At 41.8% G+C, this 23,981-nt stretch overlaps 1 protein-coding gene and 1 long non-coding RNA gene across 6 annotated transcripts in view; one reads left to right on the top strand and one right to left on the bottom strand.

Annotated features, from left to right (window-relative positions):
* LOC138765004 (signal peptide, CUB and EGF-like domain-containing protein 3) overlaps nt 1-23,981 on the bottom strand; it is a 263,706-nt gene that overhangs the window by 51,291 nt on the left and 188,434 nt on the right. For all 3 annotated transcript variants that reach the window (XM_069941598.1, XM_069941597.1, XM_069941599.1), the window contains one exon: nt 21,575-21,697. In XM_069941598.1, the coding sequence (XP_069797699.1) occupies nt 21,575-21,697 (123 nt within the window). The remainder of the gene's footprint in view (nt 1-21,574; nt 21,698-23,981) is intronic.
* LOC138765005 (uncharacterized) overlaps nt 1-23,981 on the top strand; it is a 133,182-nt gene that overhangs the window by 59,940 nt on the left and 49,261 nt on the right. For 2 of the 3 annotated variants that reach the window (XR_011358412.1, XR_011358413.1), the window contains exons 2-3: nt 3,560-3,590; nt 21,309-21,515. This is a non-coding gene — a long non-coding RNA (uncharacterized lncRNA). The remainder of the gene's footprint in view (nt 1-3,559; nt 3,591-21,308; nt 21,516-23,981) is intronic. The other variant, XR_011358414.1, reaches the window with a different exon arrangement.

Here is a 23,981-nt window from a genome sequence, read left to right as displayed (position 1 = left end):
TCAACATTCATTGGAGTGACTTCATCACCAACATCGAAGTACTCGAGATGGCAGAGGCCGACAGCATCGAATCCACACTGCTGAAGATCCAATGGCACTGTAATAGCGTTGTGCTAATTGATATGCTCACAGTACCAAACTTTCTTCTCAGTTTTTCGCTCCCAAGTTTTTTTTTCTTTTTCCCTCTATTTGAAAACAACATTGTTTTTGCTCTTTGGGATTTTGTTGGCTTAAATCATTATTCTGTTAGTTCAGTTCCTTTATTGTCGTGTACTTAATGCACAAAATTTCTTTACTTTTGTTTGCCTGTAAAGATGCCACTAGTCTAGAGCCACTCCAAAGAAAGAGAAGCAAAAAAGGAGTTCCTTCGCAGACATCAAGTGTCCTGAGGAAACAATTAATGCAGCCACCCATTTCTTTGTATATGTCAAAGCGGATAAAAGTGATACTTGATCAGTGATCACTGGGTGCAAATATGTCTGCGGTTACAGGGGAATGTAATTACATTGCAGTATAAGAGGTGCATTTCTTTCCCTGCTGACAGGTGACTGGAGAAGGTTTACTCCAGCCTGATCCTGCTTGTCTGTGGCAATATTATTGAGAATTTTCCTTTCCACAAGTGGAAAAATTAGGGATTTTCTTGATGTAGCTCATAACCAAATCTGCCAATTTCTACTGTCCCTTCTATTGTTCAAATAACTGAACTGAACAAATAACTGCCTTATGGGGCCTAAAACACATTATTTGATCAGGGATCATGTAATTTTCCAAATGATTAATTTGGAGTGCCTTACTTTAATAATGGGTGGCATAAGAAATCATACTTATCTCATACTAAATGCTTACGATTTGGATGGTGAGACAGGAGCTTTACACAAAGACCAAAATGGCGCGGTGCACACCAAGTAGTGGGAGGATGGTTGAGACCACAGTGAAGGCTTTGGCAACACCAGTTAAGTCGGGCGGTGACTCTGATTATGACAAGCACTGGAGAGAGCTGGGAAAACCTCGGCACTCTGAGAGCAATGATCGACAATCATCAGCTGTGGGCAAGCCAAAGGATCACTGCCCTCTGCATGGATTTTAGCAGAGTCATGGGCCATATGGATAAGATGGACTTGGACTTGGCAGCTGAAGGCCTCCTGCCAGCCGAAGGTGTTGGGTATTGGGACCATGTGTAATGGGGAGTGGGCTTCCCACCAGGGTGAAGGTGTCGGGTATTGCTGACCAGTACCAGGTGTGATGGAGAGCAGGAAGCCTGATTTGGAGGTTCAAACTCAATGACCTAGGGCAGTAGAAATGACTACATTGGTAGAAGAAGCCTATTCTTCAATCATTTGGTGCCCCTGAAGGGACTTCCTTTCTTTCTTTCTTTCTCTCCTCTCTTATCTTGTAAGATGGCACCAGTGTGGAGCGACCCTGCTGGTCTTTCGCATGCAAAATAAAAGCTTTTCACTATATTTAATACAGGCAACTATAAGATATAAATACATAGTCTGTGTTCTCCAGGCATAACGATGCCTTCAATAATTGTAAGGCTATTATTTCCATTAAAACTTGGATTTGGGCATGATCTGCCCTTTCTAGTTTTTAATCAAGGAAAACATGTGTTGCAACCTGAGCATGTACTCATGTTACAATGCGGCACTGGCTTTCATTCAATCCACATGTTTTCCAATATAAAATAATGTTGCGATGCATTAAGTTGTGTCAGGATAATGACCGTCAATGTTAATAAAAACCCTGAGGAATCATATGGAGCTGATTTTAATGAAATGTCGTGGCTTACATTTTTTTTATTGGAATTGATTATTCTTTTCCAACATTTTTTTTTCTGAAATGTGCGTTAATTTCCAAACTTTGATGTCCGTATAATAAATCTTTTACTTCCTTGTCTGAAGGGTGGAAATTTCCATTAAAAGCTGACTAACCACAAAAAAAAGCATGCTCCTGTAAAACCACTGAACACTGCCCGTGCGGCAGTGAACTGGAGGGAAAAGGAAGACGTGTCACATTTTCTCCTGGCTATCAGAAACCCATCACAGGGGAATCACAACCAGGACCAGGATTGGTATGGTGTTCTTCAGGTAAAGAAACATCTCAAGTCCAAAGCAAGGATACTGGTGGACAATAATCAAGGATGTAACATTGAGACTCTATAGGGCACTGGTGAGACCTCACTTGGAGCACTGAACAGTTTTGGGCACCTTATTTGAGAAAAGATTTGCTGGCATTGGAGATGGTTCAGAGAAGATTGACTGGAATGATACCAGGAATGAAATGGCTAGCATATAAGGAATGTTTGTCTGCTCTTGGACTATATTTATTGTAGGATGGGGGGTGGGGGGGAACCCCCTTGTGGTGATATTTTGAATGCTGAAAGGCCAGGACACAGTAGATGTGTCAGAATTGTTTCCCATGGTGGGGGAGTCCAGGACAAGAGGGCACAACTTCAGGATAAAAGGGTGTCAATTTACAACAGACGCAGAAAAATCTCTTCAGTCAGAGTGTTGTGAGTCTGTAGAACTTGTTGCCACAGGCGGCTGTGGAAGTGAGATCGTTAGGCGTATTTAAGGCAAAGATTGACAGGAATTTTATTGGTCAGGGCATCAAGGGCTATGTGGAGAAGGCTGGGGCTAAGTGGAAGGATGGATCAGCTCACAACAGAATGGCAGAGAGGACTCGATGGGCCAATGGGCCTACTTCTGCTCTTATATTTTGGGATCTTCTGAATAAGTCACAAAAGCTGGAAATGGCAAGAGTGGAGTGGGTCACAAGGAGGCAAACGTTCAGTTTTAGAAGATGCAAAGCAGCCAATGTGTTCTTAATATCTATAAGATTCCACAAGACTGAAATGTGTGGTATTTTGCAAAAATGGCCACTTTTTAACCATTAATTCACTCAAACTATCCATTTTTGCAATGACTAGTTTGTGCGAAATATAGCTCACCACAGGTCAGGTCCCTGCAATGGACAAGATGGAGTATAAAAATGGAGTTGAATGAAATTAAGTCTTCCTGTCCCCTACAGTTAACTGCCATGCAGACAAAGTTCAATAGTTTTTGCAGCAACATGTAATTTTTTTGTGGTTATTCAGCATTTAATGCATCTCAGAAGTCTCTGACCAAATTGATAATAGGGGTCTGCAGCTCCAGTGTCGGTAAGATAATGTGACACAGGGTTGAAACTGTCTATAGAGGACATGGCTCCTGTAATTCAACACTGCAAAAGGCTTATGATACTCTAGAGAATTGGCACAAAGAGAAGGTATGTGAGGAACCAACCCACTGCGGCAATGATTTCTGTACAAGAACAAGAGAAGGAGATGGCCATGTTCCTTTTGTGCTTGTTTCCCCATCCATCAAGATCGTGGTTTGTCTTCTTATTAAGAGGCAAAAAGAAAACTTGGGGGAAAAAAAAGCCTGCTATTCCACTGTGGGTCTTATTTAGTCATCGTACCCTTTTGGGAAAATACCCATGCCCACAACCTCTTCACACACAATTATGACCCCCCATGCTCTGCATTTTGTGCCAGTAAATTCTTGTTTTCTCTTCGCAGAGAGTGAGAGAATGCAAAACCACGTGTAGAGGTAAGACTGTTTTCAGCAGTTATGGAATTGAGGACAATATTTAAGCTTCAGATCTTACAGTCATGTGTCTGAAGGTAAAGGATAAAGCACTTCCAAATCCTGCAGACTAGTGGTAAACACTTTACAGGATAAGTATAGGAAACAGAAGGCAAAATATGGGCCAAGAGAAATATATTTTAAAAGGGTGGGAATGTTGAAATTAAATTGAGCACAGAATTCAGCAGGGGTAACAATGGGTCTGCTATACATCCCGGGTAAGGGAAGGTACAAAAATAGACTGGCCAGTTCTCCAAATGTCCATTGACTTTCACTGGTAAGCACATGCGAGTGGTTGTCAGGGTTTGGGATGCTGTACTTTTTGTCACATTTATGTTTTCTACTAACCTGGAGCACACAACTGACACGATGCTGGCTGAGGAAATTGAAGAACAAATAATTTTATCGAAATTTTGAAAAACAGTTAGAACACATTGCCTCAAATTAGTTCCAGGTCACTCAAGTAAACTGAGTCGTAGAGTGAATGTTTGTTGTTTTTATGAGATAAGGAAACTATTATCTCAGCTACATCAGTAGACAAAGTAGAGTCGGAGAAACAGAGAAATACATACTGGTTTGATTATAGTTTAAGATAATGCATGTTTCCCTGTGAAGCCCATAAATCTCCCACAATGAGTATTTGCAACATGCTCACAATTAATTAACTTGAGGCAAGGAGTGTGTAGAATGAGCCTGTGTACTGCTTGACTGTGCTGTGTGATGACAAGTATTAAAATGTGATACAACAGACCATTTAGCTCCTTGTTAATGTGAACCAGTCAAGCCCTCAATTTCCTTTGTAGATGTTAACCTCTGCACTAAAATAGCTACAAAAATATTTTTGAGTTTATTTCTCCCGAGGGTGAAGAATTCATTTCTGTGTTCCCATCAGGTCTTTATTATGTCCACGGTGTACCCCGGTAATGCATAGGCAATGGATGAAGCAAATCAAGTCCACCTACATAGATGGCCATGTGTGGGGGGAGTAAAGGAACTAAGATTGTCTTCCATATACTGTACAGGTGTAGTTGCAAACATCTGTCACAGAGTAAAACATCAAATAAGGAGTTGCCCGATCCAGCATTGGGGCAGTCTTTGCATTTAAACTTCACTCCCCCACTCGTTCCTTCCCCATGCATAGTCTTTGCTTCACCTTCCTGTAAGAGCATGGTTCTGAGATCGTTTTGTAACATTAATTTTGTGACCGTAAGATTAATTTTGTACCACAATCCTTTATAACTATCGTATATACTTGTGTAATTGTCAATATCAGGTAATAGTCAACCCCTTCCCCCTTTTTTTTGGGCCAAAAATTGGGTGATTTTGTTTGACCCATGTAAAAGTCGACCACCCTATTTTTTTCCCCGGCTGGCCACCCACCAGAGCTCCCAAAACGCCCCGGCTGCCCACCCATCAGAGCTCCTGACTGCGAATGCTCGCCCCACCTGCCCCCCTCCACCCAAACTCCCAATACCCCAGCTGCCCGCCCATCCGAACTCCAAACTGCAGATCCTCGCCCTGGCCGCTTGCTGATCTGAACTCCTGACGCCCCAGCTGCCCGCCTGTCCGAGCTCCCAATGTTCCGACCGCAGACCAACCACCCAGTCCCAGCCATCTGAGCTCCTGACACTTTGAATGACACAGGTACTTACAAGGTCAAATATATGACCCAAGTAAAAGTTGATCCCCCATTTTTTGGCCTGAAAAAAATGGTCCAAAAAGACCAATGAATAAGAGTATATATGGTAATTCCTACCCCACTGTGCACAGTAAAATAAAACAACTTACTTAAAACTGCTCAGCTTAGTTAATTTCATACAGACCACATCAAAATATTTGTGGGCAAATAAAAACAGTTTGAATTTGAGTTGTTCAGTGTTTTATTAAGCACCAGCCAGAGGGCCTGTCGCTATTTAATTAGTGAACTGAGATGTTCTTCCCTACCAATGTTTCTGATGAAGGCTCTTTATTGAGTCTTGAATTGTTTACATAGTCCCAACCTAATTTATCTGCATAAATGCACAATGAGCCCACGATATTTTATCTTAGTGTAATCCTCAAGGGATCTTGCCTCTACAGTAACAAAAAGAGATTACATTAAGGTGAAACCTAAGTGAGATTGATGAGCCACTGACAAATCTGATTCCAAACGCCACATCACAATCGTTTTTTGTCTATAGTTCACATTCCTCTCCACTCCTGTTGACTGGAAGGACTACCGCAGCTTTCATTTATCTAAGGGCATCGCTCCATTGTTTTGAAAAGAGTGGCGTCTTAAACAAAATGCGAGTTGCCAAATCCGTCACAGCTGATACAATATCATGCAAACCATGCAAAAATGTGCCTGCCGGTTACCTCTTGGGCATCTTATGGTGAAAGCACAACATTGCCGGAAGAACTCAGCAGGTCACGCACCATCCATAGGAGATAAAAATGTACAACCAGCGTCTCTGGCCTGAGCCCTCCAGCTTTCAGATTTATTGACAGAGAACATACATGACATCACATACAACCCTGAGATTCCTTTTTCTGTGGGTGAGGCAGAATTACCACTTATTGGTAGTGCAAAATAAAAGCTGTAAACAGTGTATACAGAACATATAAACAAGATGACCGAACAGACGGAATTTGTGGTGGACATGGAACCCACTTCACCCCGCCGGATTTCTTTTAAAAGAGGAGTGATCGTGGTGGAACCATTATTAATACCGTCTGTATGTGCATGGCTGGCCCGCCCCTTGCTGATTGTACCTGTGACTCCTCCCCCTTGATTCCCCTAATAAACGTGACAATGCCATAACCCCTTCCCCAGAACAAGCTCAGGGCCGGGGTCAACGACATGAGATATGCTATTTGTTTATGGTAATAAAAGCCTATCAGTCAGTCTTTGGAGTTATTGATAGCGCATCAAATACATATGGGAGTTGTGGGTTAATTGGGATATTTTGGTGGTAGAGACTCATGGGCTAGATGGGTCTGTTGCTGTGCTGTATGTCTAAAATAAAAAAAATTAAATATCCTTCAAATTTCCGAGCTTTCAAAAATTTACCTAGCTCCACTTTAAATACTACTGATGAGCTAGCCTCCACACTCTCTAGGGAAAACAATTCCGGAAGTTTGCCACCTTCTATGAGAAGAAATTGAAAGCACCAGTGGACATGAAGACTCACTTCAGGAAAGGGAGCTGGATGACAGCCTGAAGTTAGTAGAAAATGTGACAATCCAACAGGCATGGTGCAACCCGGGGAGAGCAGACTCCACTCTTTTCTGATGCGTCACAGGAAGATTTTGTGGAGGAGTTAGAAAAGAGAAATAATAGGATCAAGTTGTGTTTCAGTTTGTTGAACCCAGGCAGTTAAAATAAGTCCTTGTGCAAATTTTCCACTGCTTCATTTCCTCCTGCTTCCAGTTTAATACGGGCATGACAAAAAAGTGCAGTAATTCCAAATTAGGGGAATTGGGTTTTGAAATATCACTGATTGAGAAGTCAAATTGAGATGAGATTGGCTTATGGAATTATTCAGTTATCAGGGGTTATCTTTGTGGGATTCAAGTCCAGAGAGAAAAGGACAAAGGTCTGAATTATAGTCAAAGAATCTACAACCACAATGAAGCGGAGGCCTCCTTTCATTGGAGTCAATACATCAACAAAAGGCAACTTGTTCCACTAAATTGCCTCTATACTTCCATTGTTTTTTTTTACAGTCTTTTCAAAGAACTTGCTCAATTCTGTTTTAATGTTGTACTAATTTTGTCAAAATAGCTACTTATATCAAAATATTCCCATTGCAATAACTAGAAATGATTTTATTCTGAATTATCGTGTTTATCTACTCATAGTTGCATTGTGAATCTGTCTGGCTCTTAACTAATGTACCAACCACCACTGAGAACCATTTGGAAACCACAGAATTTAGAAAGCTATTATTATGCCTCCTTTGGCCGACAGTGTGGGCACAACTTTTCCTTAATTAAAGCTTCTCATATCCGGAATAATTGTAGTGAATCATTCAGGAGGGACAATCTTCAGCAAAGCTGTAGCCGACCCCCCCCCTAATATCCAACTTATAAAAAAGGGTGGTCAGGGCCAATCTCAATACTACTGAAGCAATGTTTCGCCATTGTGCCTTTGCATTCAAATTTCAGATTTATTGTCAGAGCACATGCATGACATCATATACAACCCTGAGATTTTTTTTCTCTATGGGCAAGGCAGAATTATCACCTATTACCACAATGTAGGCAGGAACAAATAAAGATATGTAAACAACTGACTGCAATATAGAGAGGAAAAAAAACAAACAATAAAGGGCAAAAGTTAATGAGTCCCTGATTGAGTTTATTGATGGTGGAGGGGTAACAGCTGTTCCTGAACCTGGTGGTGCGAGTCTTGTGGTACCTATACCTCTTTTCTGAGAACAGAGTGTGTGCTGGGTGGTGTGGATCCTTGATGATGGCTGCTGCTCTCCGACGCAGTGTTCCCAGTAGATATTCTCGATGGTGGGAAGGGTTTTGCCTGTGATGCCCTGTATTGTGTCCATTACCTTTCACAGGACTTTACGGGTGGAGGTGTATCTATTCTAGACCATGATGCAGCTGGTCAGCACATTTTCCACCACACATCTGTAGAAATTTGTTTCCGATGTCATGCCAAACCTCCGCATGAAACAATATTTATTTGTACATATGAAATACTTGTCCTCGTGTGTATCGTTTGTCTGTGTGTATGTTTATATCTGGTTGTGTGTCTGCGTGTTCTGCACCAAGAGCCGGAGAATGCTCTTTTGTCGGGTTATACTTGTGCAATCAGATGACAATAAACTTCACTTGAAATCCACAAAATTGCAGCAGGTCCCATACCATCTATAGGAGGTAAATTTATACTGTATAACTAATATTTCAGGCCTGAGCCCTTCCTTCGACAGGGTACTTCTCCAGAATTTGTGTGTATTTACTACAATCACAGTGTCTGCCAATTTTCTTGTTTCACTTCCTAGATGTAAGCTTTGACCTCAAGAGTTTGAATTCAGGTAACCTCAGACTGCTTCCCAATTTGTCCTTCAAGTAGGTTTTCAGTCGGTGGTATGCAAACAGTGTACTGTGAGTTATACCATATTTGTCCTTCATTTGTTCAAAAGATAATAATTCATTTCCCGAAAAACAATTTTCTATTCTTTTGATCCTTTTTCTTTCCCATACTTTAAAGGAAAGGTTATCTATTGTGAAAGGGATTAGTTGATTTTGAGTCAATATTAATTTTGGTAGTTGATAATTTATTTTATTCCTTTCTACGTGAATCTTCTTCCAAATGTTGAGCAGATGGTGCAGTACTGGTGAATTCCTATGTTGCACCAACTTTTCATCCCACTTATATAGTATATGTTCAGAGACCTTCTCCCCTATTTTATCTAGCTCTAATCTGGTCCAATCTGGTTTTTCCCTTGTTTGATAAAAATCTGATAGGTATCTTAATTGTGCTGCTCTATAATAATTCTTAAAGTTTGGTAGCTGTAAGCCCCCTTGTTTGTACCATTCTGTTAATTTATCTAGCGCTATCCTCGGTTTCCTCCAACTTTCCATAAGAATTTCCTTATTATTTTCTTTAGCTCCTTGAAGAATTTCTCTATTAGGTGAATTGGTAATGATTGAAATAGGTATTGTATCCTTGGGAAGATATTCATTTTAATACAGTTTACCCTTCCTTTCAGTGTTAGTGGTAAGTCTTTCCAATGCTCTAAGTCGTCTTGTAATTTCTTCATTAACGGCTGATAATTTTGTTTGTATAGATGGCCGAGATTATTATCTAGTTGTATACCTAGGTGTTTGCCATCTAAATGGTGATTCTTTCTTAAACTTTGTGAAATCCGCATTATTCATTGGCATTGCTTCACTTTTATTTGCGTTGATCTTGTATCCCGGTACTTCTCCATATTCCTTCAATTTCTTATGTAATTCTTTTATTGATATTTCTCGTTCTGTTAAGTATACTATGATGTCATCTGCAAATGGATGGATTTTATTTTCCTTCTCTTTTATTTTTATCCTTCTTATTTTATTTTCTGTTCTTATCAATTCTGCCAGTGGTTCTATAGCTAACGCGAACAGTGAGGGAGATAGTGGACATCCCTGCCTAGTTGATCTGCTTAATTTAAATTGGTTTGATATATATCCATTTACTGTCACCTTCGCCAATGGTTTTGAATATGTGATTACAGACACAATGATAATTAAAAGATTTATAACAAACATGTACATCAAACTGCAAGAAAAGGAGAATGAGGAAACAAGCTGTAAACCTAAACAAAAATGGGAACAAGATCTAAACATAAAGATAAAGAATGAAACATGAGAAAAGCTATGCTCCGGAACTATGAGAAATACAATAAACACGAGGTTACGCATGATACAATATAATTGGTTACACAGGCTATACATCACACCCCAAAAGTTAAATAAATGGGACCCAACAGTATCAGACAGATGTTTTCACTGTAAGAAGGAAACGGGAACAACAGTACATGCAATTTGGGCATGTGAGAAAGTGGAAAAATTTTGGGAAGATCTAAACCAGGTATTAAATAAAATCACAAAAAGCAACATACCAAAAAATCCAGAGATCTTCTTCTAAATAATATAAGAAGTAAAGAACTTGGACTCGATTTGGATGCAGCACAAAAAAGATTTATTATGATAGCCTTAGCTGTAGCAAAAAAATGTATAATGTCAACCTGGAAATTAGAAGATAACCTGAGAATACAGCAATGGTACATAGAAATGAATAAATGTATTCCATTGGAAAAAATAACATATAATTTAAGAAATAACATCACAGTAGCAGATTTGCTAGAGCTGTGGGGGAAGGTTTAAACTAGTTTGGCAGGGGGGTGGGGAACAGAGTGTGAGAGCAGTGTCAAGGGAGCATGGCCACCTAGATAAGAATAAAAACGATAACAAAGGTAGGATGGAGGTTAGGGTAGAAGGTAGAAAAGAGAATGTATGTGAGGGTCAGTCTCTGAAATGCATATATTTTAATGCAAGAAGCATAGTGAACAAGGTAGATGAGCTTAGAGCATGGACAGATACTTGGGGTCATGATATTGTGGCAATTAGTGAGACCTGGCTACAAGAGGGGCAGGACTGGCAACTTAATGTTCCAGGATACATTTGTTTTAGATGTGATAGATCAGGGGGTAAAAAAGGGGGAGGAGTTGCTCTACTTGTTAAGGAGGACATTACTGCCGTGAGGTGGCAAGATGGTCTGGAGGGATCATCCTGTGAGGCTGTTTGGGTGGAATTGAGGGGTGAAGGAGGCATGAGTGTGCTAATAGGGGTGTATTACAGACCATCAAATGGGTCAAGAAAACTAGAGGAACAAATGTGTAGAGAGATAACGTATATGTGTGAGAATCATAAGGTAGTGATCATGGGAGATTTTAACTTCCCTCACATTGATTGGGATACCCATACAGTTAGAGGGCTGGATGGGCTAGAGTTCGTTAAATGTGTTCAAGATTGTTTTCTGAATCAATTAGTAGAAGAACCAACTCGGGACAGTGTAATACTGGATCTCCTGTTAGGGAACGAGCTAGGTCAGGTATCAGACATTAATGTTGGAGATCCAGTTGGGTCTAGTGATCATAATTCTGTTAGTTTTAAGGAAGTTTTAGGGAAGAGCAAGGAGGGGCCTAAAGTTGAGGTTCTGGATTGGAGAAGAGCAAATTTCGAAGGAAAAAGAAGGGATTTGGGGAGTATTTAGTGGGACAGGATATTTTCAGGTAAGGGTGTAAATGAAAAATGGAGGATATTCAAAACAGAAATTTTGAGGGTACAGAGTAGTTATGTCCCAGTGAGGATCAAAGGAAAGGCTGGAAGTCATAGAGAGGCTTGGTTTTCGAGGAATATTGGAAATTTGGTTAGGAGAAAAAGGGAGGTGTACAAGAGGTATAAAGAGCAGGGAGCTGACAATTTGAAGGAGGACTACAAGGAGTGTAGAAGGAATCTTAAGAAAGAAATTAGAAAGGCCAAAAAAAGGCACGAAGAGGCTTTGGCAGACAGAGTAAAAATAAATCCAAAGGGTTTCTATAAGTACATTAAAAGTAAAAGATTAGTGAAGGATAAAATTGGACCCCTTGTAGATAGTGAGGGTAGGCTGAGTGAGAAGTCAGAGGAAATGGGGGAAATTTTGAATGATTTCTTTGCCTCGGTATTCACTAGGGAAAAAAATATTGAACCAGTTGAGGTAAAGAAAAATAGTGGGGAGGTAATGAAGCATATAAGGATAACCGAGGAGGTAGTGATGGCTATGTTGAAAAAGATAAAGGTGGATAAATCTCCGGGGCCGGACAAAATATTCCCAAGGACACTCAGGGAGGCTAGTGGACAGATAGTGGGGCCATTAACAGAGATATTTAGGATGTCACTGGCCAAGGGGGTAGTGCCAAAGGATTGGAGGGTGGTGCATATGGTTCCGCTGTTTAAGAAAGGGTCTAAATGTAAACCTGGGAATTATAGGCCCGTGAGTCTGACATCTGTGGTGGGCAAGTTCATGGAAATCTCCCATGATCACTACCTTATGATTCTCACACATATTTGTATTTACAAATATTTGGAGGTACAGGGATTGCTAGGGAGTAATCAGCATGGTTTTGTCAGGGGTAGATCATGCTTGACAAACCTGATTGAGTTTTTCGAGGGGGTTACAAAAAAGGTTGATGAAGGGAAAGCTGTGGATGTTGTCTATTTAGACTTTAGTAAAGCTTTTGACAAAGTTCCCCACAGGAGGTTAGGAAAAAAGGTGGAGGCATTAGGTATAAATGAGGAGGTAGTGAAATGGATTCAGCAATGGTTGGATGGGAGGTGTCAAAGAATAGTGGTAGAAAATTGTTTGTCCAATTGGAGGCCGGTGACTAGTGGAGTTCCTCAGGGATCGGTCCTCGGTCCACTATTGTTTGTTATATATATTAACAATCTGGAAGTAGGGGTGGAGAATTGGATAAGCAAGTTTGCGGATGATACAAAGATTGGTGGTGTTGTGGACAGTGAGGAAGATTACCGTAGATTAAAAGGTGATTTAGGAATACTGGAGGTGTGGGCTGAGAAATGGCTGATGGAATTTAAAGTGTGAGGTGTTACATTTTGGAAAGGCAAATCTAAATAGGTCATATGCATTAAATGGTAGGCTATTGAGATGTACAGAGCAACAAAGGGATTTAGGAGTTGTGGTAAATAGTACCCTCAAGGCTGATACTCAGGTAGATGGTGTGGTGAAGAAGGCATTTGGAATGTTGGCCTTCATAAATCAGAGTATTGAATTCAAGAGTAGGGAGGTTATGATGAAATTGTACAAGGCATTGGTGAGGCCAAATTTGGAGTACTGTGTACAGTTTTGGTCACCAAATTATAGGAAAGATATAAACAAAATAGAGAGAGTGCAGAGAAGGTTCACGAGAATGTTGACAGGATTTGAAGGCTTGAGTTACTGGGAAAGGTTGTGCAGACTGGGGCTTTTTTCTCTGGAGTGTAGAAGATTGAGAGGGGACTTGATAGAGGTGTTTAATATTTTAAAAGGGACAGACAGAGTAAACGTGGATAGGCTTTTTCAATTAAGAGCGGGGGAGATTCAAACTAGAGAGCATGGTTTAAGATTGAAGGGGGAAAATTATAAGGGGAACATGAGGGGAAATTTCTTTACGCAAAGGGTGGTAGGGATGTGGAATGAGCTTCTGACAGATGTGGTCGAGGCGGGATCATTGGTTACATTTAAGGAAAGACTGGATAGTTACATAGATAGGAGAGGACTGGAGGGGTATGGATCGGGTGTTGGTCAGTGGGACTAGGAGGGTGGGGATTTGTTACGGCATGGACTAGTAGGGCCGTAATACTATATGGTTATATAGTATTCGAACAAATTTGGGAACCGTACATGGAACACAATAGAGAAGTCCTACCGTGGACCTCCACCGCCTAAAATGACAGAAGGAGAAGAAGACGAAATGAACTGACCCAGTATGTAAAAGTAGAAGACACAAATTTCTTGTTTACTTTCATTGTGTCACAACGTTGTTTAATGGGTTTAATATATCATATAGGTTGAAGGCTGAGTGAGTGGGGGGGGGGGGGTGAGGTAGGGAGGGAAGGGAGGGGGGAAAAAGGGGAGAAATGACACTGTATATTCAAGAGGGAAATGTCTATGTGTATTTTGGTCAGTATGGTTCATAGTGTGAAAAATAAATTAAAAAAAAAGTTTGAATTCAGATAAGAGACTGTTAAAGGATACAAGTCAGAAAAGCTTTTAGAGGAATTTTAGGGTCAGCTGAGATACATCAGGTCTGTGAAGCATCTGGATAACATTATTCACTAAATTTGAAAAAGTTTGCCTTCACTATCATTAAACATCAAAAAAAATTACAGCCTTGGAACATAAACCCTTCTCACTGACATTTGGGAGAATAACCCTGGAGCAGGTAACAGTCAGGACATTGTGTACTAAATGTGAAAGTCACATCCTGTGATACACTAAGATGAACTGACAGGAGAGATAAAGACAGGAAGAAAGAAAAAAAATGAAATGTGAACAGAATCAAAGGAGATATGGTAGGTCAGGGGAGACTTCTCCTGCTGTTTGAGTTGTTGCAGGGATACGTGAGGTGGTATCTTATGGTGGTAAAACAGAAGACGGTACAATGTTGGGGGTTGGTGACTCGAGGAAAAATACCCATGTAGGATGCGGGCGACTGCAGATAAAGGATTCACACCAAGATGTGGACTGCTGGAGACTGGCTTGAGGCAGGGTGAAGGGGTACCCGGTATCAGAATCGAGATGCGAGAGGATGCTGGAGGCTTCCTGATTGTGTCAGAGGTGTGCACCTGGAGCTCAGGTTGCTGATGGTTTGGACTGATGGTTGCGGGAGCGCTGGAGGCAAAGCCGTGGACATTCAGTGACCTTGGGAAGACTCTTTTTTTACTTTTCTTTCCCTGCTGTAAGAGGCGCTGGACAATTTTTTGTTGATAGCAAACTTTTGTCTGCATTACAGGGAATTTCATGCAAAATCACATTTTCTCTTTTATTACATGACAATAAAATCATCTTGAATCTCAAATTCAGTAATGTCATTGGACATCAAGGGTAGATGATTGGACACTCTCTTGTTACCTCCTTTGTGTTACAAATGCATCTCCCTTGGTCTGAACTTTCTGTCGATGTGGATTGGAGGGTTGCGAATGTGGAATTGAGAGAAATCAGAAGCAGTGGAGGAAAACTGTCAAAGAGATAAAAGATAGAAGGGATAGTCAAGGGGATAGAAAGGGAGTCAGAATAGGCAAATAATCAGAAGTCATAGAAGCGTCAATTGAACAGAGAGAGAGAAAACAGTAGGGGTAGAGTTTGGGATACAGGGTAAGATAGGTAAAGACACAGAATAGAGTTAAAAGGGACAGTCAAGTTAGAGAGAGATAGATTGATTAAAAACAAGAAGGCAGAAGACTCACTAGTGAATTAATTTCCCTCAGAGGTGGCCAACCTTTTAATTTTTAACTTAGACTAACAGTACAGTAACAGGCCATTTCGGCCCACAAGTACATGCCAGGGGTGTAGGTTAATTTGGCGGCAAGGACTCATGGGCCTGTAACTGTGCTGTATGACTAAGTTAAAAATTGAAAGGTTGGTCATCCCTGCTTTAAAAACTTACTTTTTTTTTACACAAGAACATGAGAAATAGGAGCAGAAGTCAAGCATCTGGCTCATCAAGCCTGCTCCGGCATTCAATAAGATCATGGCTATTCTGGCTGTGGACTCAGCTCCACCTACCTGTCTTTTCTCTATAACTCTTCATTTTCCTTCTATGTAAAAATTTATTTAACAACGTCTTCAATATATCTAATGAGGTAGCCGCTACTGCTTCCTTGGGTGGAGAATTTAACAGATTCATTTCCTTCTCATCTCCATCCTAAATCTACTCATTGAATCTTGAGTCTGTGTCCCCTAGTTTCTAGTCTCACCTGCTAATGGAAACAAATTTCCTGCCTCTGTTATATCTGTTCTTTTCTAGAAGATCACCTCTCATTCTTCTGAATTCTGGTGATTTCAGTGACAGTCAACTCAATCTCTCCTCACAGGCTAACCTGGTGAACCTCCTCCAAAGCCAGTACATCTTTCTCAAGAACTGCACACATTTTAAGTTTGAGATGTTTGTATTTCACTGTTGCAGTCCTTTTTGCAATTCCTTGGGAGGGGAGGGGGAGAATGCAAAATGTTGGAAGAGCCAGCACTAAACCCAGTCTGTAGTCACCCCTTACACTTATCTGACATGTTGCTGATCTTATTTCTGTGATTAACGAAAACATGGTTCTAAATCATTTGACATATCAAGAGTGTGACTGGCTGATAACATCTGGCCACCCCTCACCCACATTGGCTTCTCCCCAAAAGGCTTCTGTGCATACGTGACTGCAAGCCTGTAGAGATTTCAGCCGTGGCTTGTCTGATGAGCAGCCAGAAAGGACTGCACTGTGATAAGATTGACTGCAACTGTATACTACTTTTCACAGGCCAAGTATCTCTCTCTTTGGAACCAAACCAATTTTGCTTCTGAGACCAAAGATTGGTCACCAGCAAACCTCCAGTGATGAGCATGGGCTGCAAGAGTTGGTACCTCCACCCATGCCAAATCACGTGCAGCCAATAAACGACCTACTGGAGGAACTCAACATCTGTGAAGGGTGAAGGAATTGTCAATGTTTTGGGTCAAGCCCCTTCATCAATATCCATGACCAGTCCTGATGAAGACTCGCAACCCGAAATGCTGACGATTCTTTTCTCCCCAGCGATGCTGCTTGATCTACCGAGTATCTCCAGCAGACATTTTTTTTTCAGATTCCAGAGTCTGGAGTCCCTCGTCTCTCCTATGTGTCACAAATCATTATGTTTTGCAACATGTCTCTGTCCATAAACCCGTTTTAATCCTTTGTATCTCCAGTCTATCGTTTTTCTAAATCCCTCAGTATCCAGAGGGACACTCTGGTATCTCCAGCATTCTTTACTGAAGTGTCTCGAAAATCTCTATAGGCGTACCATGGAAAGCATTCTGCTGGTTACATGACTATCCGATAATGACAGTGCCAATAGTCAGGAGAAGAAAAAACTCCACAGGGTTGTTAACTCAGCCTGCGACATCATGGGCATTTGTTTTCACTCCAAGGGCATATAAAAGAGATAGTGTCTTAAGAAAGCAGCCTCTGTCATTGAGGACCCCCACCACCCAGGCTACCAACTGGAAAAAGGTACAGGAGCCTGAAGATGAGCACTCAGTGGCACAAGGACAGCTTCTTCCCCTCTGCCATCAGATTCCTCAATGAACCACAGGCACTGCCTTACTATGTCATTTTCTTTTTCTTGCACTATTTTTATTTATTTCGTCAGGTGGTTTATATAAACGTTTGCACTGTGACGCTGCCGCAAAACAATGAATTTCATGGCATGTTCGTGACAATAAATTCTGATTCTAATTGTTCATCTCTATCACCTTTTCCCCCTCCATCCTTATCCTGGAGAGATTTAATCCTGTGTTAAGGTTCTCAAAGGTCTCTCAGGAACAAAAAAGATCCGGAGGAGATGCTGCTTCTTGACTTGTTCCCATTATTGCTATAGAGCCACACTGAGCAGAAGTGGTCTCTTGGCTGCCAGTACAGCTCAGAATAGATTATAAAGTCCTCCAGTTTGTTTAATGGACTAGCCCTCGACATCACCAATCTCCTAACCCCCTACCCCACTTTAAGACCCCTCAGATCAGCCAATTTAGGGTGCTTGGTTGTTCCGCATTCAAACCACAAACTCCGGGGAGATTGTGCCTTCGCTATTGCAGCCCGCCCCCAAACTGTGGAACAACATTCCTCCATCCATCAAATCAGCCCCTTTTAAATCCAGGTTGAAGTTATATTTTTCCTCACAAGTGTTTGGAGGTGATTGTTGATTGTTACCATGTTGTATGTACAATTCTGAGCCTCGGGTAATTGTTTTATACTGCACTTTAAATAGCTGCTTAAGTGAAGATGTAATTTATGATCCGTGCAGCACTTGGGTCAATTTGTATTGTTTTAAATGTGCTATATGAATAAAATAAAATAAAATAAACTAAACTGCCCATGCTGAGCACCGAGTACCCATCTTCACTCCTTTCCGTCATGAGCTTTTGTCAACATCCCTGATTTTTCATGCATTGCATAGCATCAAATTTTCCTTTGCTTCAATTATGTTTTGCTGTTATAGTTTCTCATTTGGATCCCCTACCTGCATCATATTTCCCATTTACAGGATCATCCCTCGCTAATTATAGAAAGGATATAGGTAAAGTGGAGAGGGTGCAGAGAAAGTTTACAAGGATCTTGCCTGGCTTACAGCATCTGGATTACAGGGAGAAATGAAGGAGACAGGGACTTTATTTATTGGAACGTAGACAACTGAGAGGGGACTTGATAGAGGTATTTAAAATTATGAAAGGAATAGACTAGACATAAATAGACTCCTTCCCCTGTGCGCAGGGGAGGCTGAAACAAGAGGCCATGAGTTAAGGGTAAGGGGGCAACACTTTAGGAGAAATATTAGAGGTGGCTTTTTCACTCAGCGAGTGGTGGCAGAATGGAATGATCTTCCGAATGAGATAGTTGCGGCAGGGTCCATTCTGTCATTTAAGAGAAAGTTGGATGTGTATGTGGAGGAGAGGGGGTTGGAGGGTTATTGGCGGAGAGCGGGAGGATTGAGCTAGTGGAGTTGTTCTAGTGAACCGGTGCGGACTCGAAAGGCCCACATGGCCTGTTTCCACTCCGTAAATGGTTATATGGTTATATGGTTATATTCTTGGCAATTCAAGCACTCATGGCAATTCTAACACTCATCCTAATGCATTTTAAATCTTGTGCGATTCCACCCCTTTCTCAGGCAATGTATGCTACCACTACCACTTTGGGTGAAAATATTCCTTCTCAGCTCCTCTCAAACCCTCTTATTCCCCACCTTAAACCTAAGCATTCTGGTGGAGACATCTCCATTTTATCACTATCCACCTGACCTGTGCTCCGCATAGTTTTGTATCAGCTGCTGCCCCATCGGACCTCCAGTCTCCTTGGCTCCAAAGAAAACAAATTCAGCCTACCCAGGCTCTCTTCAGAACTGAAATATTCCAGGCTGCATCTTGGCAACAATCCTCCCCACCTTCTCCAGCCCCATCATGTAATCAAGAAGTTTCCAGATAATGTGGTGAGGATTTTTTTTTAAAAAGGCAGAAGGAATACTAGATTACTAGGAAGAAATAATGCAATTTAAAGCAAATAGAATATGTTTCAGTTCTGCAGGGTCTGCAGACTTCCTTTTTTTTAAACTCTGGAACACAAATGGAACTACCTTACAATCCCTCTTTGTTTGGCATGGAGAGCCTATTCTGCAAATTTAAATTTAGACATACACCACTGTAATAGGGCTTTTCGGCCCACGAGCCCATGCCACCGAATTACACACCCAATTGACCTCGAACCCCTGGTATATTTTGAACGGTGGGTTGAAACTGGAGCACCCGGAGGAAACCCACGCAGACACAAGGAGAACGTACAAACTCCTTACAGACAGTGCTGGATTCAAACCCCAGTCATTGGCACTGTAACAGCATTGCACTAACCGCTAGGCTAAACACGCCACCCCTAATAATAAACATATCGTTGGTGAGGATCTCAATTTCTGCAAATTTTGCATGGAAATAGCATGAAATAGAAGCATCTCATGATATAACTGTCAACAATTTCAGGATTTTTTTCAAATATCCGCATGAATGTAGAACCCCAAGGATGTGATCAGTTGCTGTTTAGCCGCTCCATTGCTGGATTTTTCGTGGAAATTGTGGAGGTTCCCCAACATTAGAATAACAGTGGAGAGAGTGCTTGCCCATTCAAATCGACCTCCCCATCCACTTTCTTTCCTGCCTTCCTTCTCCCTCCTTCCACTTACTTCCCCTCTCTTGGAGTTTGATGGGGCACAGATGTGAAGATTCCACATGACTAATCTTTAAAAAAAAAGACCCCAGCCTAGGTAGATCTGCCCCAGTGATGCTTCTCCACTCATTTCAATGGAGAGGGGTGGCTGTGAGGTGCTAAGAAAGGTTCTGATGGGTTTCTTTTATTACAATGGTTGAGTGTTTTTAAAAGTTTGGAGGTTTTCACTTAAAATAGTTTTTTAATATTTGACTCATTTTGTCATTGATTGATCTAATCTATTGGGTTGAGAGGTAGTGATTAGGTGGCTGTTAACATTTACCCTGCCTTTTTTTGGTCTGGATTTTCCCTCACACTTTCATTCCCCGTGCGTAAAACACAAAAATTTGCAAACACCGTGACTGTAGTAAAAATACAAGACTGGAGACACTCAGCAGGTTAAACCGTGTACTTTATGGCGGGTCAGTTCCAAAGTAGTCAACAATAACTACATACAATGGAGGAAACATATCAGATGTTTTCGAAAAGCCTGAAACATTGGTTATGTGTCTTTATCTTTGCTATATAAAGCACACAGTTTGACTTCCTGAGTATCTCCAGTATTGTGTTTTTATTTCATTCCCTATTATTTTATTATAGGACAAAAAAGCAGGCCTACACCATGAGGGATCAGACTATTCCCCAATACAAATCGCTGGTGCCTAGGAAAACTGCCGAAGGCAAGGTTGCAGTCGCCCCAAAAGTTTGTAGCAACTGCAGTCATTTTACTGCTGATCACATCAGCTGGTCCTCCTACCTATCACATCTGACCACAAAATGTCTTGTACATCTGCAATTCCAAGCTTCTGCCATCAGAGGGCCCAAGAGACCTGTGGCAGTAGTTATTTGCCACCACCCCAACCTCTGCCCCCACCCCCTAGCCCCCCACTCCAACATCATTTACCCATCTTTGACATTTCTCAGGTCCAAGTGACTTCATTTTCACAAGACCAAATGCTCAGGATATGAGGGATGGAATTCTCATCCCCTGAGAAATTTTATATTTAATGGTAGCACTAATATTCATATTAATAATGATTAATCCTCTATGGAGAACTAGCAAGAGGAACGCTGGTAGAACCTCTGGCAGAACGACATGAAAACTTTAAAAATCAACACAGACTGCTGGGAGGATACAGCAGATGGCCGTGACAAACAGTGCTGTACTCTTCATCAATACCTAGAGCAAGGCAAAAGAGTGATCTTGAGTCAATTTGAGGAGCGGGAGAGCCAAGAGAAGAGCACAGCGAACACCAATTCAACGATGCTCTACATTTGCAACAATTGTGGCAGAATCTGCCGTTCCAGGATCGGCCTCCACAGCCACAGTTGACGCTCCTAAACAAACCAGAGGCGCAGAACCCATGATCGATCACGACCGACAGAGACCAAGGGAAGAGAGAATGATTCATTATAATGCTTGAAGCAGAGATTTTATTCTTTAGAAAATACCTGAAATGGATATTGCAGTCAAATGGAAAAAAAAAGTTCCAATCTTAGTAAATGGCACAGTCCATTCTCCCAGAATTCTCCCAAGAAGTACATTCTCACATTGCATTACTACCCCCCACCCCTTAAGCAAACTCAACACTTCCAAAGAAATTCAAGACATTTACAGATGATTCATACACTGTTCATGTTGCAACTCAAAGCATTTTTATCTTACAGTTACGCCAAAAATCTAATCTTCTTGATTTAAAAAGAACATCAGATAAGGACATCAGAAGGCAAGATCACCATAACAGAACCAACAAACACTGAGGTCGCTGAAAAAGCTGCAGTTATTTGTATCCAATGCAGTGAAAGCCTTAACTTCAGATCTCCCACCTGTTACTGTCCAATTTATCCCACCTCAACCAAATATTGAAAATAAAGGTGAGGTTGCAGTGGTAGTATGCCATATACATGAAAATAAATGGCACAGTGTGACGTACCTTGACAAGTCCTTTCATTAGTCAGCAGTTTGTAGCCCTTTTTGCAGCTACATTCAAAGCTTCCAATAGTGTTCCTACAGACATGGTCACAGCCACCATTGTGTAGACGGCATTCATCAATATCTACATAAAAAGAGAGGCACAGAGTGAGAAAAGGATGTGGAAAGAGAGAAAGAATATAGAAAGAGAGAGAGAGAGCACGAGAAGCGATATGGAGAGGGGAGAGAGAGAGAGAGATTAACCAACCAATTTTCAAATCAATTCTGTAATCTCCTACCCAAGATCCACAAACCCAATTATCCTGGTAGACCCATGGTGTCTGCATGCTCCTTCCCCACCGAATCGATGTCTGCTTACCTCAACTCTGTTTTGTCCCCCTGGTCCAGTCCTGCCCCAGCTACATCCAGGACACTTCACTCACCCTCCATCACTTCATCAACCTCAGTTCCCTGAACTCGATCGTCTCATGTTTACCATGGACATTCAATCTCCATGCTCCTCCATCCCCCACACTGAAGGCTTCAAAGCCATTTGTTTCTTTCTGGTCAATAGACCCAATCAGTTCCCCTCCAACACCACCCTCCTCCAGTCGTCCTCACCCTCAATAATTTCTCCTTTGACTTATCCCACTTTCTCCAGGTCAAAGGGGTGATCATGGGCACCTACATGGGCCCCAGCTATGTCCGTCTTTTTGTTGGCTATGTGGAGCAATCCAGGCTACAAGCCTACACAGGCAAGGTCCCACAACTTACTCCACTACATCGATGACTACTTTCCTGCCTCATACATCCATGATGAGCTCGTTGATTTCATCCACTTTGCTGTTCCTCCCTGACCTCAAATTCACTTGGTCCATCTCTAGCAACACTCTCCCTTTCTTTGATCTCTCTATCTCCATCTCAGGAGACCAACTTGACAGACATCTTCTATAGACCCACTAACTCCCATACCTCCCTTGACTACATCTCTTCCCACCCTGTCCCTCTAAGGATTCAATTCCATTCTCTCAATTCTTCTGTCTCCATTGCATCTGCTCCCAGGCCGAGGTCTTCCATGTCAGATCATCAGACTTGTCCTCCTTCTTCAAACAAGGTGGCTTTCACACTATCGCCATCAACTCAGCCCTCAAACGCATCTCTTCCATTTCCTGCTCATTTGCTCTGGCTCCCTCTACTCCCAGATGCAACAAACACATGATTCCCTTTGTCCTCACCTACCACCTCACCAGCCTCCACATCCTCTGGAATTTCTGGTACTTACAACAGGATCCCACCTCCAGACACATCTTCCCCTCTCTGCATTCCGTAGGGACAATTCCCTTCGTGACTCCCTCTTGCACTCCTCCCTCCCCACCAATCGACGCTTGGTATCTACCCCTGTGACCACAGGAGATGCTCCATGTGCCCACACAAACCATTCGGGGCCCCAAAAAGTCCTTCCAAGTGAAGCATCCTTTCACTTGTGAATCTGCAGGAGCCATCTACTGCATCCGGTGCTCCCATTGTGATCTCCTCTACATCGAGGAGACTGGGCACAGACTGGGATGTCATTTTGTTGAGCACCTCAACAATAACGTAGATCTCCTAGTGGCCACCCATTTCAATTCCCTGTCCCATTTCCTTGTTGAGATGTCTGTCCACCTCATCTTCCGACTGGGTACTCTCGAACCAGATGGCATTAATATTGAATTCTCTGCCTTTTTGTTAACCCCCTCCCCCTCAGGACTTCTTCCCCAGTTTTGTCTCTCTCCTTTTTCCCTCCTTTCCCTGTCTCTTTTCCACAATCATTATCAATTCTCACCTCTCCCCTCATCAGATCCAATTAACACCTTATGTTGATCTGGACTCTACCCCCAGCCAGCACTATCTCTATTCTGAAATTTCCTGTTTTTTGGTTATTCCTTGAAGTAGGGTTCAGGCCTGAAATATAGGGAATATATCTTTTGCATTTTTACATAGAAACTTTAGAATTATTCTGAAGAAAATGAGCATACTTACCTCTGGAGGTCCTGATGTGGTCGTTTACAAAGGGGAACTTTTGACCCAATCAGCCTTCCTGTGTTGCTGAGTTTGTCAGTGGGGGGATGTCATATTCATAAGCCTGTTTCTTATGGAGTGGCAGCGGTCAGTTTACACGGCAGCCTGCTCCCTAAGATGGGTAGGGGTAAGTGTAGAGGTACGAGCGGAAGAATTACAGGATGGAATTTGCATTAAAAAAATTCCGTCCCGACATTTTTACACTGCCACTGGAGCAGAAATTTTCCTGAAATGTTCTGCTGTTCAGTGGCTGTGCAAAAGTACCTAAATGTCTCTTATGGACACTGAAAGACCGGCTGAGTTCCTTCAGTATTTTGGTGCGTTTTTACTACAATCACAGCTTCTGCAGACTTTCATGTTTCACAATGTTT

This window comes from Narcine bancroftii, chromosome 5 (genome assembly GCF_036971445.1).
Source record: "Narcine bancroftii isolate sNarBan1 chromosome 5, sNarBan1.hap1, whole genome shotgun sequence".
NCBI classification, from domain to species: Eukaryota; Metazoa; Chordata; class Chondrichthyes; order Torpediniformes; family Narcinidae; genus Narcine; species Narcine bancroftii.
This window is presented reverse-complemented; position numbering and strand designations above follow the sequence as displayed.